Below are 13,553 nucleotides of genomic sequence, written 5' to 3' on the forward strand. Positions count from 1 at the left end.
TTAAGATCATTAGGTCTGTTAGAAAATCATGTCAACATTAAGGGGGTTATTTATCAAAATTCAAAAATGTCTCAGAATTTTCTGAAAACGACCAAATCCGCACAGATGTATTCCCCAAATTTATCTATACATGTTCCTGAAAATTTCTTGTGTGGGAAAAAACTCGATAAAATTGTGAAGAAATCCGAATACTGTGACTTTTTTGGATTTGTTGCCGAAAACTGAGACTTTCTCGGATTTGACACCGAAAACTGCGACTTTTTCGGATTTGACACCCTTGAAAACCACTAAATCTTAGTATTATTGCACAAAACCCAGAGCAGATTAGGATATCTTCGGGACTTCTCCCATTGACTTCTACATGAAATCGGCAGGTCTGAGTTGGAGTACTTTTTTATTCTGACTTTTAACACCCTTTTCTGACTTTTTAATAAATTGCTAAAAAATTTCGTCTTTTTTTACTGCAACTTTTTCGGGTTTTCTGTGTCAAAACAGACGCCGTGAAAATAATCGCGCCTTAATAAATAACCCCCTAAATAAACCCAATAGGCTGGTTTTGCTTCCAATACGGATTACTTATATCTTAGTTCGGATCAAGTACAAGGTACTGCTTTATTATTACCGAGGGAAAGGAAATCATTTGGAAAAATTTGGTTTATTTGAATAAAATGGAGTCTATGGGAGATTTTGGAATTTGGAGCATTCTGCATAATGGGTTTCTGGATAACAGATTCCACACCTGTAATTAACAGTATATTGCTTTGTTATTCTATCTAGCTAATCTGTTCAATGAAGGAGTAAAAACAGTCCATTAAGCAGAGTGTAAAGAAAACCCAATTTTATTTATAGGAACACGGTCAATTTTCAGGGACCAAACAATCCAAAACATATAATTACCTTGGATCAAAGGCGTAGTGAAGATTATTGTAGCACGCTGGGAACCTCTAGTGGCCAAGCAGAGGTACAACCATAACTTTTGAAAAATAGTCCCAAAGCATGTAGATAAAAAATATGTTTATTCCATATTATAAAAAGTCAAACATTCCCCCTATGGCGCCTAATGCGTTTCATGCTTACCTAGCACTATTGCCTATGACTAGGTAAGCATGAAATGCGTTAGGAATAATAATAATGATATGGAATAAACTTATATTTTTTATCTACAAACATGCTTTGGGACTAAAAAAACCTTGGGTATAATTTTTGTAATAATGTATTGTGAATAGAAATGAGCTTGGATATAATGTTGATTGTCCTTCTTTCCATAATGTAGTTTATTTAAACATAGGGAGTTTACAGGTGACCCCAGAAGCATTGAATGAACTTTTGTTGATTTGAATTCACAGGGCATTTAATTTTTCTTCATATGTTGCCAATTGCATTTTCCATCCCACAGCTTTAAAGTTAATCATCATTTTCCCTGTCTCTTTTAAAGAAAAAGACCAGACTTCTCCAGATTTATATAGATTGCCTTTATTTACATAAATAATTGTATCAAACAGTACTTAAATAACTTTTCATTTAACAAAGTGCTCATAGAGATTTAATAAATAATAGATAAGGGTCCCTAACACAAACATTGGGACCCATTAAAGTGGCTGCAGTGGATCCGTTCATTTGTGTGCATACAGCTGATTTCTCTTATTCTGTAAATATTCATTTGTATGTAACTGCATGGAACCAACAAATACATTTTCTATGCATTATTACATTTGAAAGGTGACAGCATGGTGTTATTTTGTTATATCCGCCCTTTTGCCATTGAGATCTCATATACAGTGTGCTAGGTCGTCAGCCTGCAGGGGGTGAATAGTTGGTTGTAGAGTCCTTTTATTGTAATAATGCCAACTTCTCTGTACATCAGCTCCCAAAAGAAAAATATAGTAAAATGGGTCTATGAGTAATGGCAAGTTGGCAACAGGTGGTATATGGAAAAATATCTAATAGTTTTCTCCATTACTATAGTCCCTGACATGGTGTTGGATTGCTGACATGTAAAATTGTCAAAGACTTTGGAAGGTAAGATCTGATTTCCTTTTCCAGGAGGGTATATAGTATTGTTGTAATTCTAGTAATAAATGTGTGCCATAATTTCTTCTGTATCACATCCCTGTCTGCTCCCTCTGTTAGGTTTTGTTGTTGCAGAGAAAACTTTAATGTTCTATTTATTCATGGCAATATTTGATAATATTTCTTACAGCAAAGAATGTGAACTTCCATATGCAAGAATTACAATATGCATTAACAGTCTCCCAGCTCGCTCTTTATGCACATTTATATGATAAACAAGGGAATGTTGTGCTCACCACTACTTTTTAAAAACATTAGGCGGGGGTGCAATGAGGCTGTGACCGGAAAATACATATTTAAGACAGAGACATCTAGTTACATAGTTACATAGTTACATAGTTAAATTGGGTTGAAAAAAGACAAAGTCCATCAAGTTCAACCCCTCCAAATGAAAACCCAGCATCCATACACACACCCCTCCCTACTTTTAATTAAAATTCTATATACCCATACCTATATTAACTATAGAGTTTAGTATCACAATAGCCTTTAATATTATGTCTGTCCAAAAAATCATCCAAGCCATTCTTAAAGGCATTAACTGAATCAGCCATCACAACATCACCCGGCAGTGCATTCCACAACCTCACTGTCCTGACTGTGAAGAACCCTCTACGTTGCTTCAAATGAAAGTTCTTTTCTTCTAGTCTAAAGGGGTGGCCTCTGGTACGGTGATCCACTTTATGGGTAAAAAGGTCCCCTGCCATTTGTCTATAATGTCCTCTAATGTACTTGTAAAGTGTAATCATGTCCCCTCGCAAGCGCCTTTTTTCCAGAGAAAACAACCCCAACCTTGACAGTCTACCCTCATAATTTAAGTCTTCCGTCCCTCTAACCAATTTAGTTGCACGTCTCTGCACTCTCTCCAGCTCATTTATATCCCTCTTAAGGACTGGAGTCCAAAACTGAACTGCATACTCCAGATGAGGCCTTACCAGGGACCTATAAAGAGGCATAATTATGTTTTCATCCCTTGAGTTAATGCCCTTTTTTATGCAAGACAGAACTTTATTTGCTTTAGTAGCCACAGAATGACACTGCCCAGAATTAGACAACGTGTTATCTACAAAGACCCCTAGATCCTTTTCATTTAAGGAAACTCCCAACACATTGCCATTTAGTGTATAACTTGCATTTATATTATTTTTGCCAAAGTGCATAACCTTGCATTTATCAACATTGAACCTCATTTTCCAGTTTGCTGCCCAGTTTTCCAGTTTAGACAGATCACTTTGCAAAGTGGCAGCATCCTGCATGGAACCTATAGTTCTGCACAATTTAGTATCATCTGCAAAAATAGAAACAGTACTTTCAATGCCCACCTCCAGGTCATTAATAAACAAGTTGAAAAGCAAGGGACCTAGTACAGAGCCCTGCGGTACTCCACTAACAACACTGGTCCAATTAGAAAATGTTCCATTTACCACCACTCTTTGTAGTCTATCTTTTAGCCAGTTCGCTATCCAGGTACAAATACTATGTTCCAGGCCAACATTCCTTAATTTAACCAGTAACCTTTTGTGTGGCACTGTATCAAATGCTTTAGCAAAGTCTAAGTAAATCACATCCACTGCCATCCCAGAATCGAGGTCTCTACTTACATTCTCGTAAAAAGAAATTAAGTTAGTCTGGCAAGATCTATTACGCATAAAACCATGCTGGCACAAACTCATAGTATTATGATTTGCTATGAAGTCCAGTATCTTATCCTTTATTAACCCTTCGAAAAGCTTTCCTAATACTGACGTCAGACTAACTGGCCTATAGTTTTGAGGCTGAGAACGGGATCCTTTTTTGAATAGAGGCACCACATTAGCAATTCGCCAGTCTCTTGGCACAATACCAGATCTCAATGAATCCTGAAAAATTAAGTAAAGAGGTTTGGCAATCACAGAGCTAAGCTCGCTAATTACCCTGGGATGAATACCATCTGGCCCTGGACCTTTGTTAATCTTAACCTGTTCAAGTCTCTTTTGAATTTCTTCTTGTGTGAACCATGCATCATTAGTTGTATTACTAGAATTGGGAGTGTTAAGAAGGAAACCTTCACTTACTGGTTCTTCATTTGTGTAAACAGATGAAAAATACGAGTTCAGAATCTGCGCTTTTATTTTGTTTTCATCAACCAGCTGATCCCCCTCTGATAGTAAGGGTCCCACCCCTTCCTGCTTCATTTTTTTACTATTGACATATTTAAAAAATAATTTGGGATTTTTTTTACTGCTTGCTGCAATATCCTTTTCTATAGCAATTTTAGCTTGCCTTATAGCTTCTTTGCATGATTTATTGGCCTCCTTGTACCTTATAAATGTTTCGGCTGTACCAGCTAACTTGAAAGCCTTAAAAGCACGTCTTTTCTTACCCACCTCAACACCAACGCTTCTATTGAACCAAAAAGGTTTTGCTTTGCAACGACGTTCCTTGCTTACAAGTGGAATATACTGACAAGTATATTTATTAAGCAGCATTTTAAAGACTTCCCATTTTTGTTCTGTGTTTAACCCTGTGAAAAGCATTTCCCACTTAATATGTTGCAGAGATGCCCTTATACTGTCAAAGTTTGCACGTCTGAAATTTAGTGTTTTAGTTACTCCCTTATAGAATTGCTTCTGCAACAGAATCTCAAAGGAGACCATGTTATGATCACTATTCCCTAAATGCTCACCCACACAAATGTTAGAGATGAGTTCAGTATTGTTAGTTATTACAAGGTCCAAAAGAGAGTTATTCCTAGTAGGTTCTTGAACGAGCTGGAATAAAAAGTTGTCATTCAGCATATTTACAAACCTATTAGCTTTTTCTGTCTTAGCAACCCCATTACCCCAGTCAATGTCTGGATAATTGAAGTCACCCATAGCAACAACTTGACCCAGCTGTGAAGCCGCTTGTATCTGCAAGAGTAGCTGGGCTTCATACTCGACACTTATACGAGGTGGTTTATAGCATACACCAATGATAATTCTTTTTGATACCTTTTGCCCAGTCGAAATCTCTACCCAGAGTGATTCTACACCCTCACCAGTGCCAGCTATTTTTATTTCTTTAGCGCATGGCTTTAATTCAGGCTTTACATACAAACCCACTCCTCCACCCTTTTTAATCCCTCTGTCCCTCCTAAAAAGGGTGTAACCATTTAAATTCACAATCCAGTCACATGTTTCATCCCACCAGGTCTCAGTGATACCAATTATATCATAATTTTTAGAGCATGCAATTAATTCTAGGTCTCCCATTTTACCTGACAAACTCCGTGCATTTGCCAGCAAACAGCGGAGGTTACTACTTTTACTTTTGAAATGTGCATTACTTAGTGAAGAATTATACGTTAAGTTAGTATTATTCTGTTTTCCTTGTAACAGAGGGACCTCCTTAGCTGGTAAACTGTATGCCCCCCTCACTCCTCCCCCATGACCCCTTACTAACCCCACTACCCCGTCTACACTAGCTTCCCCATAATCCTTTATCTCACCCACCCCCCTCTTGCCTAGTTTAAACACTCCTCCAACCTCTTAGCCATTCTTTCCCCTAGCACCGCGGACCCCCTTCCATTGAGGTGCAAACCGTCACGGCTATATAGGTTGTACCCCAACGAAAAGTCAGCCCAGTGCTCTAGGAACCCAAACCCTTCCTTCCTGCACCAAGACTTGAGCCACGCATTAAGCTCCCTAATCTCCCGCTGTTTTCCTAAACTTGCACGTGGCACAGGCAAAATTTCAGAAAAGATTACATTGGAAGACCTTTCCTTGATCTTAGAGCCTAGATCCCTGAAATCATTCTTTAAGGTCTTCCATCTACCATTTATTTTGTCATTAGTACCGATATGCACTAAGACAGCTGGGTCGTGCCCAGCCCCACCCAATAATTTGTCTATCCGATCAACCACATGCCGAACCCTGGCACCAGGTAGACAGCAAACTGTTCGGTTGTAGCGATCCGGACGACAAATTACCCTATCCACTTTCCTAATAATTGAGTCCCCTACAACCACAATCTGCTTAGGCCTGACTCTACTCTCCCCCCCACCACTACTAGAGAAACTGGTCTCCCGGCTGTTAGAGAGATCAGCCCCATCTAGAATTGCCAATCCAGAGTTCATACTCCCATCATCTTCACACAATCTGGCAAATTTGTTGCGATGTATAATCTCCGGATCAGCCTCCATTTTCCTTTTGCCCACCTTAGATTTTCTAACTGTCACCCAGCTAGCTGCCTCAACATCCTGCTGCTGTTCTGTTCCCCCCAAACTATCTGACCCCGCTAGGTCCTGCTCAGTGAGCAAAAGACTCCTTTCAAGATTGTCAATCGACCGCAGTGTTGCAATTTGTTGGCTCTAGTGCTCTAACTTGAGCCTCCAAAGTGGCAATTTGCTCACATCCACCACAGAGGTAAGCATTTTGGATCTCTTGTTCCAAATCTGCATACATATGACAGACTGTGCACTGAGTCAGACCTTCAATCTTGCTAGCACTCATTATCCCAGTTACAGATCAAAACAGGAAAAAATATAAATAAATATATAGAAAAAAAATGAGGGTTTAGAACAAACTTTTGACCTACAGTAGTTTGAACCTCCTTTAGTTTTCAACTCCGGTGTTTGTAACTCCACTTACAGATCCCCCACTTAACGAGCAAACACTTAAGAGAAGCTAACACTAGAGCAAGCTCCACTGGAGTCCCAGGGGTTCTATTTATACAGTCTGTTCAGGTGCAACTAATCAAACCCCACCCCCTCAAACGGAGGGAAAACTGCAAAGTAAAGCAGGTTGTGACAAACTTGCTGTAAGCACACTAGCACACTAGCACACCAAACTTTGTGCATACTGCTACTGAAAAATGCCTTACCCTTTAAACAAAACAGGGATTGTTTGTCCATATATTGCAATATATTTAAGCTGGCCAACTACGTCAAAGTCATCCCATATCTGGCCGGTCCTATGCTCAATTTTTCCTCTGATTCATTAAGAATTCTATTGCTTCATTATACATTTTACAAAGGGACTAAGTTTTACCTGCAACTTACTAGCTGCTTTCAAAGTAAAACTCCCAAACTTGGCTGCCCTTTTATTAGACACCAGTGGGATCACCTGACTATAGTTGGGAAGGGTGGGAGCTACAACATGGAGCTGGTCACTGCTACTGTATAACTATAACAAACAAGGGAAAGTTGTGCTCACCACAAATTTTTAAAACCATTAGGCGGGGTGCAATGAGGCTGTGACCACAAAATACATATAGACAAATACAAGAGGTCTTCTGCACTCAACCCATTCCCTGTTTTGTTTAAAGGGAAAGGCATTTTTCAGTAGCAGTATGCACAAAAAGTCTCTGTCTTAAATATATTGATAATGGGTTGAGTGCAGGGGACTCTTGTATTTGTCTATGCACATTTATATGATGTCGTGCTCATGAGCATAACAAGTGAAAGCTGTGACACTGTATTTATTGTTCCAACATGGCTGCTCCCAGCAGAAGATGCCTTCCAGAGTGGTGGATTAGAAAAGGGCATTTAAAAAAAAACAAAAAAAAAAACAAGCATTGTTTCTCTATTAGCCTGCACTTCCGCTGGGGGGAGGCACTTTTTTTTGACAATAGGTGCCCTTTAAGCAAGGGCCTTTGCACCATTATTCAACTATATCAAGATTTTAAAGGCCAGCTTGAGAATTTCCAGTAAAGTGAATGCATTAAGATTTAACATTTCAAATGGATTGTATTTTAATTAGTCAAGAAAAAAATATTTCTAGATAAGAGTTTCAGATTTCCCCACAGACTACAATGGAATATGCATGAGATAAACCATAAAGCAAAATTTACTTTTCAAATTGAATCTGCCCAAATGTGTTATATATTTTGCCCACTGGACTATGCCCTGTAATTGCTTTATTTCCTCTTGGGACGTCAAGAAATATTGCAGAGCCAGATGGTAGTAAGACAATAATGAGTTATCTTCTACTTATATTAGAGTTATAATGCAATCAAGTTAGAATTGGCCCAAACTTTACATGACAATTTAGCTAACAGATTTTATAGTGGTAGCATCACAATTTGTGTAATTGTGTAAAGTATATAAAATGCATTACTTCAATTAGTTTAGCTGTATAATAACTACCTGCCTTTTGTCAAACTGATTTTCAACACTACCAGTGAACTTCCTTCTTTATCTAGCCTTATTGTATGTATGAGCTACAAAATCAGCAAATGATATAAAGCAATGCCAGCAGCTGTTAAGGTACAACTCTTGGCCATTCACGGGCCGCTAAAACCTGCCGACAAACCGAGTCTCCCCTCCGACGGGCTTCCCCGATTGATATCTGACCAGAAGTCCGCCAGATGTGGATCAGACAGGAGTAAAAATCCCGTCGGATCGCGGACTGCATCTATTCCCGCCTGTTTACCCTTTGTTATGATCGGTTCAGCCAAATATCGCCCGCCTCAAAGTGGGCATATAGGGGAGAGATCTGCTCGTTTGGCGACATCGCCAAATGAGCGGATCTCTATGTGTATGCGGATCTACTATACCTGGAGGCAGTGATGGAGGGCCCTGCTGCAGCTGCTTATTTACTCTATGCAAGAGGAGATGCGGTCTTCCCTCGAGAAAACCAAACCTCCTACAACAAGGAAGTGACACCTGCCATTGGATCTTGGTTCAGTTCTCAACCAAATGAGTTAACTAAAGAACAGTCAATAAATATTTTCTTATTCCATGGATGTCTTTCTTATGTGCTGGCAAATCTCATCCAACACATCCACACAGGCCTCTATTGTCTCAACCAATCTCTGGACTTTTGCCTTTAATACAACTTGGCTGACCTTTGTTGCCTCTTCAGAATACTGAGGTACAAGGAAATCGTGATCCCCAAACAACACCATAAAGCAGACAGGACGGTCCAAAGAGACAGAACAACCCAATATTTCATAGAAGTCTTGCCCACTAAGACTTTTCTTTTGTCGCATGAGCTGCAGGAAACTGAGTATCTCCTTCAGTTGGTGACGGAAATCGCTAGCTATCTTCTGCACCCTCCGAAGCTCCTTGAAGTTATAAAATGCCAAAGAGAGATCAGATGTCAAGGTAGCTACTCCACCAGATGCAGCCACGACTAGCCCCACAGTGGAAGCCAGAAGTGAAGTACCCATTGTGACTGGGCTAAGTGACAAACCCAAAATGGCAGTAAGAGCACCTGTCACACCAAGACAATTTCCTGTCACATTTGCTGCTGTGGTGACCTTCCGTAGCTTTTCCATTCGTTTGACTACCAAGCGAAGTTTTAAGGCATGTTTTAGCAAGTGTTGCCTTTTCTCCATGAGGAATTGAATGGACTCGTAATCTTGAGCGGATAACTGAAGAAGAAAAGATTCCTCTCCCATTGCTCACTATGAACCTGAAAAGAATATAACATGAATAATTAAAATAATGAAAATGTTAGTGGCGTTCTGGCTCTCAATGTATAATACATATAATATATTAATATTGATGATATTAGAATCTAATAAGGTTCTCTTGGGTGCAGCATGACTGACCTACTGTATGTTTAACTTTTAAAGAAAATGCAAAGTTTGGTGATACCTTTTATTGGCTAACTGACCCGGACAAAGAGGCTTGGGTGCTCCGAAAGCTTGCAGTTGTCACTTATTCAGTTAGCCAATAAATGGTATCACCAAACTTTACATTTTCTGCATTTTTTCAATGGTTAGCAGGGTACAACATCTTAAAACTAGAGGGGAAACCTTTTATACAAATATCTCTGTTATCACAGGATCATGTTGTACCGGGATCATATCTGTTTTATAGTTAGTATGGATAAAAAGAACTTTATTTGAGCACTTTTTGTTGCTTGCAAGTCTGTATTTCCCCTTGTTAATTGCAATTATGTTGTACAATGTGCTTGTGTGCCTCTCAACTGCTGATCAGGGGATGGCAGGTGAGCAAACAAGAATAATATAGATGCGTACACATGCTTTATACAAATTCCTTGTAAATCAACACTTGATTCTAAGCGTGTGTTAAATGTGAGTGAAACAGGTGCCTATTTATATTAGCTGAGACTTCAATAGTAGTAAGGGAGGAAGGAAACCATACACGCGTCTGCCGCTTGTAGCTTTCAAAATGTATTTTTAACTCATATTGATGGCTTATTATAGATCAAATAATAAAGATAAAAGTCCAGCAATTTGTTTTTCCGTGTTAGATTAAATTGTAAGACCGAAAAAGCAAAACATTCCTACAAATGTTCAGAGCTGAGAGGATGTAAGATCAAAGGTGCAATTATACTGGATATCTTACTCCACTTGCTATATTTGATGTCTTTCGTATTGTGATGGAAAAAATAGAAGCAAAACATTTGTTTTTCTAGGCATAACACAGCATGTTCTTTCTCATTGTGCTAGTATTTTTCTTGCAGCATGACAATAGTAGCCCCCTGTGCCCAAGTGAATGCATCCTCCACTACTGTAAAGGGTAGCAGTTTCTTGGGTGTATAGGTTCCGGATAGGACTGCAGATATGGTTCTTGTCTTATGTGATTTTCTAACCTGCCTCATAGAATGCTGACCAATTCCCAGACAGTTATCAGCCTAACAGGCCCCATACATTGGCCAATAAGCTGATGACTAAAGGTGCTCCTGTGATAGAAACAAGTTAGATATGGAAGGTATTTGTAAGGTTTCAGGTCCTGTACAGTGTGATTACTTGTAGGGTTGCTTAAAGTATACATGAAGCAATAACCTGGGGGAAATTTGCACCAGTTCAGTAACACAAAACACCCAGTTATCTACTTTATTCTATTTCCAGTAGACAGTTGTTCAAAGCTATGATAGATAGAGGTATAGGTAGATATGATAGAGGTATAGGACATATTATCCAAAATGCTCACTACCTGGGGTTTTCCATAATTTGGATCTTCATACTCCAATAGGACTTTTTTTTGCCACCAATAAGGATTAATTATATCATAGTTGGGCTCAAGTACAAGGTACTGTTTTATTATTACAGAGAAAAATTAAATATTTTTCATTAGAATTGTTTGCTTATAATGGAGTCTATGGTAGATGGCCTTCCTGTAATTAGGAGCTGGATAATGGGTTTCTGGATAAGGGATCCGATACATATATATTTTAACCCCATGTCATAAGGAAGATAATGCTCCAGTCCTAGATTCTTTAAAACCCAATTCCTATGCACGTTAAATGGTAACCTAAAATAGAGTCTCAAAGCTGACTGTCCTGCAGACTCGATTAAATTCTAACAAGCCAAGCTAGACTTAAGACTTTTAAGCTTTGAATGGGTTTTAGGACACCTCTTCCAGGGAAAGAATAATTCTCCAGTTTTTCATTTGTATAATTTATCATCAGTAATAACATTGGAAAATTAGGAATAAATGACTATACACAGTGTGGTCCTCTCCAAAAACAGTGAGCTTTATAAAGCAGCATGTAGCAATGAACATATAGGTATGGGATCCGTTATCTGGAAACCTGTTTGCCAGAAAGCTCCAAATAATGAGAAGGACATTTCCCTTAGACTCCATTTTAATCAAATAATTCATTAAAAAATGATTTCCATTTTGTCAGTAATAAAAATGTATTACCTTGTACTTGATCCTAAGTAAGATATAATTAATCCTTATTGGAAGTAAAACCAGCATATTGGATTTAATTATTCTTTAGATGTTTTTTTAGTAGATTTAAGGCATGGTGATTCAAATTATGGAGAGAGCCATTATCCGGGAAAGCTCAGGTCCAGAGCATTCTGGATAATAGATCCCATACCTGTACTATAGCAGAGTGGACAGACACCTGCACCTATTCACAAAGTGGTGTATCCAGAAGTTATTGTGCCCCACTTCTGCTAAACATTTAGAAGAAGACATTTTTCTTAAACAAATATTGAAATTGAAATACACACAAACATGCACCTATGTAATCTATAAATTCAATATACACACCTTCCATTGCACTTGATTAATAATAATAATAATAATACTTAATCTAATTTCTAGTTTAGAGAAGCGTTCTCCTTTATGTTAAGATGTGACAGATCAGCTGATCGTGTTTTATATCCTTATTCTACTTTATGCCAAATGGCTGAAGTGAATAGTTGGCAAACTATGAATAGGTTCAAATCACCCTAGTGATCTGCAGCTGTTACACTTACAGGGATTTGGCAAATATGGAAATAACGAGATAAATATATAAAATCAAGGGCACGCTTTACAGGCGCTTCAAGGATATCCACTTCCTTGTCCTTCAACATTTAAGCCTGCATGGAAACAATGCACACAAATTGTAGCCATCAGGCCCATTCCTCTTGCTTTATAAATGAATTGCACTACTTGATAACTACAGCAGAATGACTTACCCTTTCTCTGCGACTGTTGAAAGTCTTCTGGCTTGAGAGTGTGCCTGACAGTCCCCAAATAGTGTCCCTTTAGTATTTATAGATGTGCCAGATCCCTGGAGTGTTTCAATGACATCAGCCAGTAAGAGGTCATTTCCTTTTATCCATGCCCTTCTTTTGTTCAGTAGCTGGAGAGCCAGGAAATGACATGCATGGATACGGGCGTCCAGCTCAGCACAGAGGGAGTCACACATTGTACTCTGGCAAGTTACAGTAAAGGAACAGTTTGTTTGTGTGCAGCATTATTTGATAGGAAGATTTAGGTGTGATTGCTGACTGTGCAGCAATAACAATTCCACATGAAACAGGACTAAACCAGAGAAAGCCAACACATAGGAAAAGAGGCATGGGGGTGCCAACACAGTTTTGCTATTGCTAGTAATGCCATTGTTATATGAAGGAGGCTTTACATGGGCAGATTAAAGATTATCTGCCTGTGTGTGGGGCTTCCGACAGTTCTCCCTGATCGATACCAGACCAAAATATCCATCCGGCAGGTTTGATTTTTCCTGCGATCAAGGACCTCATCGGCTAGTTGATGTTGTCCTATGACCTGTCAGTGCCCATACTCTTCTTTGTAATCTGATTGTTCGGCCCTAGTGCTTAATGATATCTCCCTGCCGTTGGTTGGCATATCAGGGAAAGATCCGCTAGTTTGTCGACCTCACCAAATGGGGGGATCTTATTGTGTATGGCTACCTTTAGTTAATGAGCTTTTGAACCTATGGGTTTACTGGTACAGTTATGGGATCCATTATCTGGAAACCCGTTATCCAGAAAGCTCCGAATTGCGTAAAGGCTGTCTTCCATAGACTCCATTTTATTCGAATAATCCAAATTTTAAAAAGTGATTTCCTTTTTCTCTGTAATAATAAAACAGTACCTTGTACTTGATCTCAACTAAGATTTAATCAATCCATATTGGAGGTAAAAACAGCCTATTTGGTTTATTTAATGTTCATATGATTTTCTAGTAGACTTAAAGTAAGAATTATGGAAAGACCATAGTATGAACAGTATGTATTGTACTATGCACAATGACATAATGCCAGTGCCAGATTTTGACATGCCTAGTATCTGGAATACTCCAGGTC

General features: G+C 38.8%; 1 protein-coding gene across 1 annotated transcript; it reads right to left on the reverse strand.

Moving 5' to 3' along the window:
• Positions 1-7,456: 7,456 nt before the first annotated feature.
• Positions 7,457-12,623, reverse strand: apold1.S (apolipoprotein L domain containing 1 S homeolog). The gene is made up of 2 exons (XM_018261154.2): positions 12,421-12,623; positions 7,457-9,446 (listed from the first exon to the last, which is right to left on the reverse strand). The coding sequence occupies exon 2, from the start codon at positions 9,430-9,432 to the stop codon at positions 8,764-8,766; it is 669 nt and encodes a 222-aa protein (XP_018116643.1). The 5' UTR covers positions 9,433-9,446; positions 12,421-12,623; the 3' UTR covers positions 7,457-8,763.
• Between the last annotated feature and the right edge of the window lie 930 nt (positions 12,624-13,553).

This window comes from Xenopus laevis, chromosome 4S (assembly GCF_017654675.1).
Source record: "Xenopus laevis strain J_2021 chromosome 4S, Xenopus_laevis_v10.1, whole genome shotgun sequence".
Classification (NCBI taxonomy): domain Eukaryota; kingdom Metazoa; phylum Chordata; class Amphibia; order Anura; family Pipidae; genus Xenopus; species Xenopus laevis.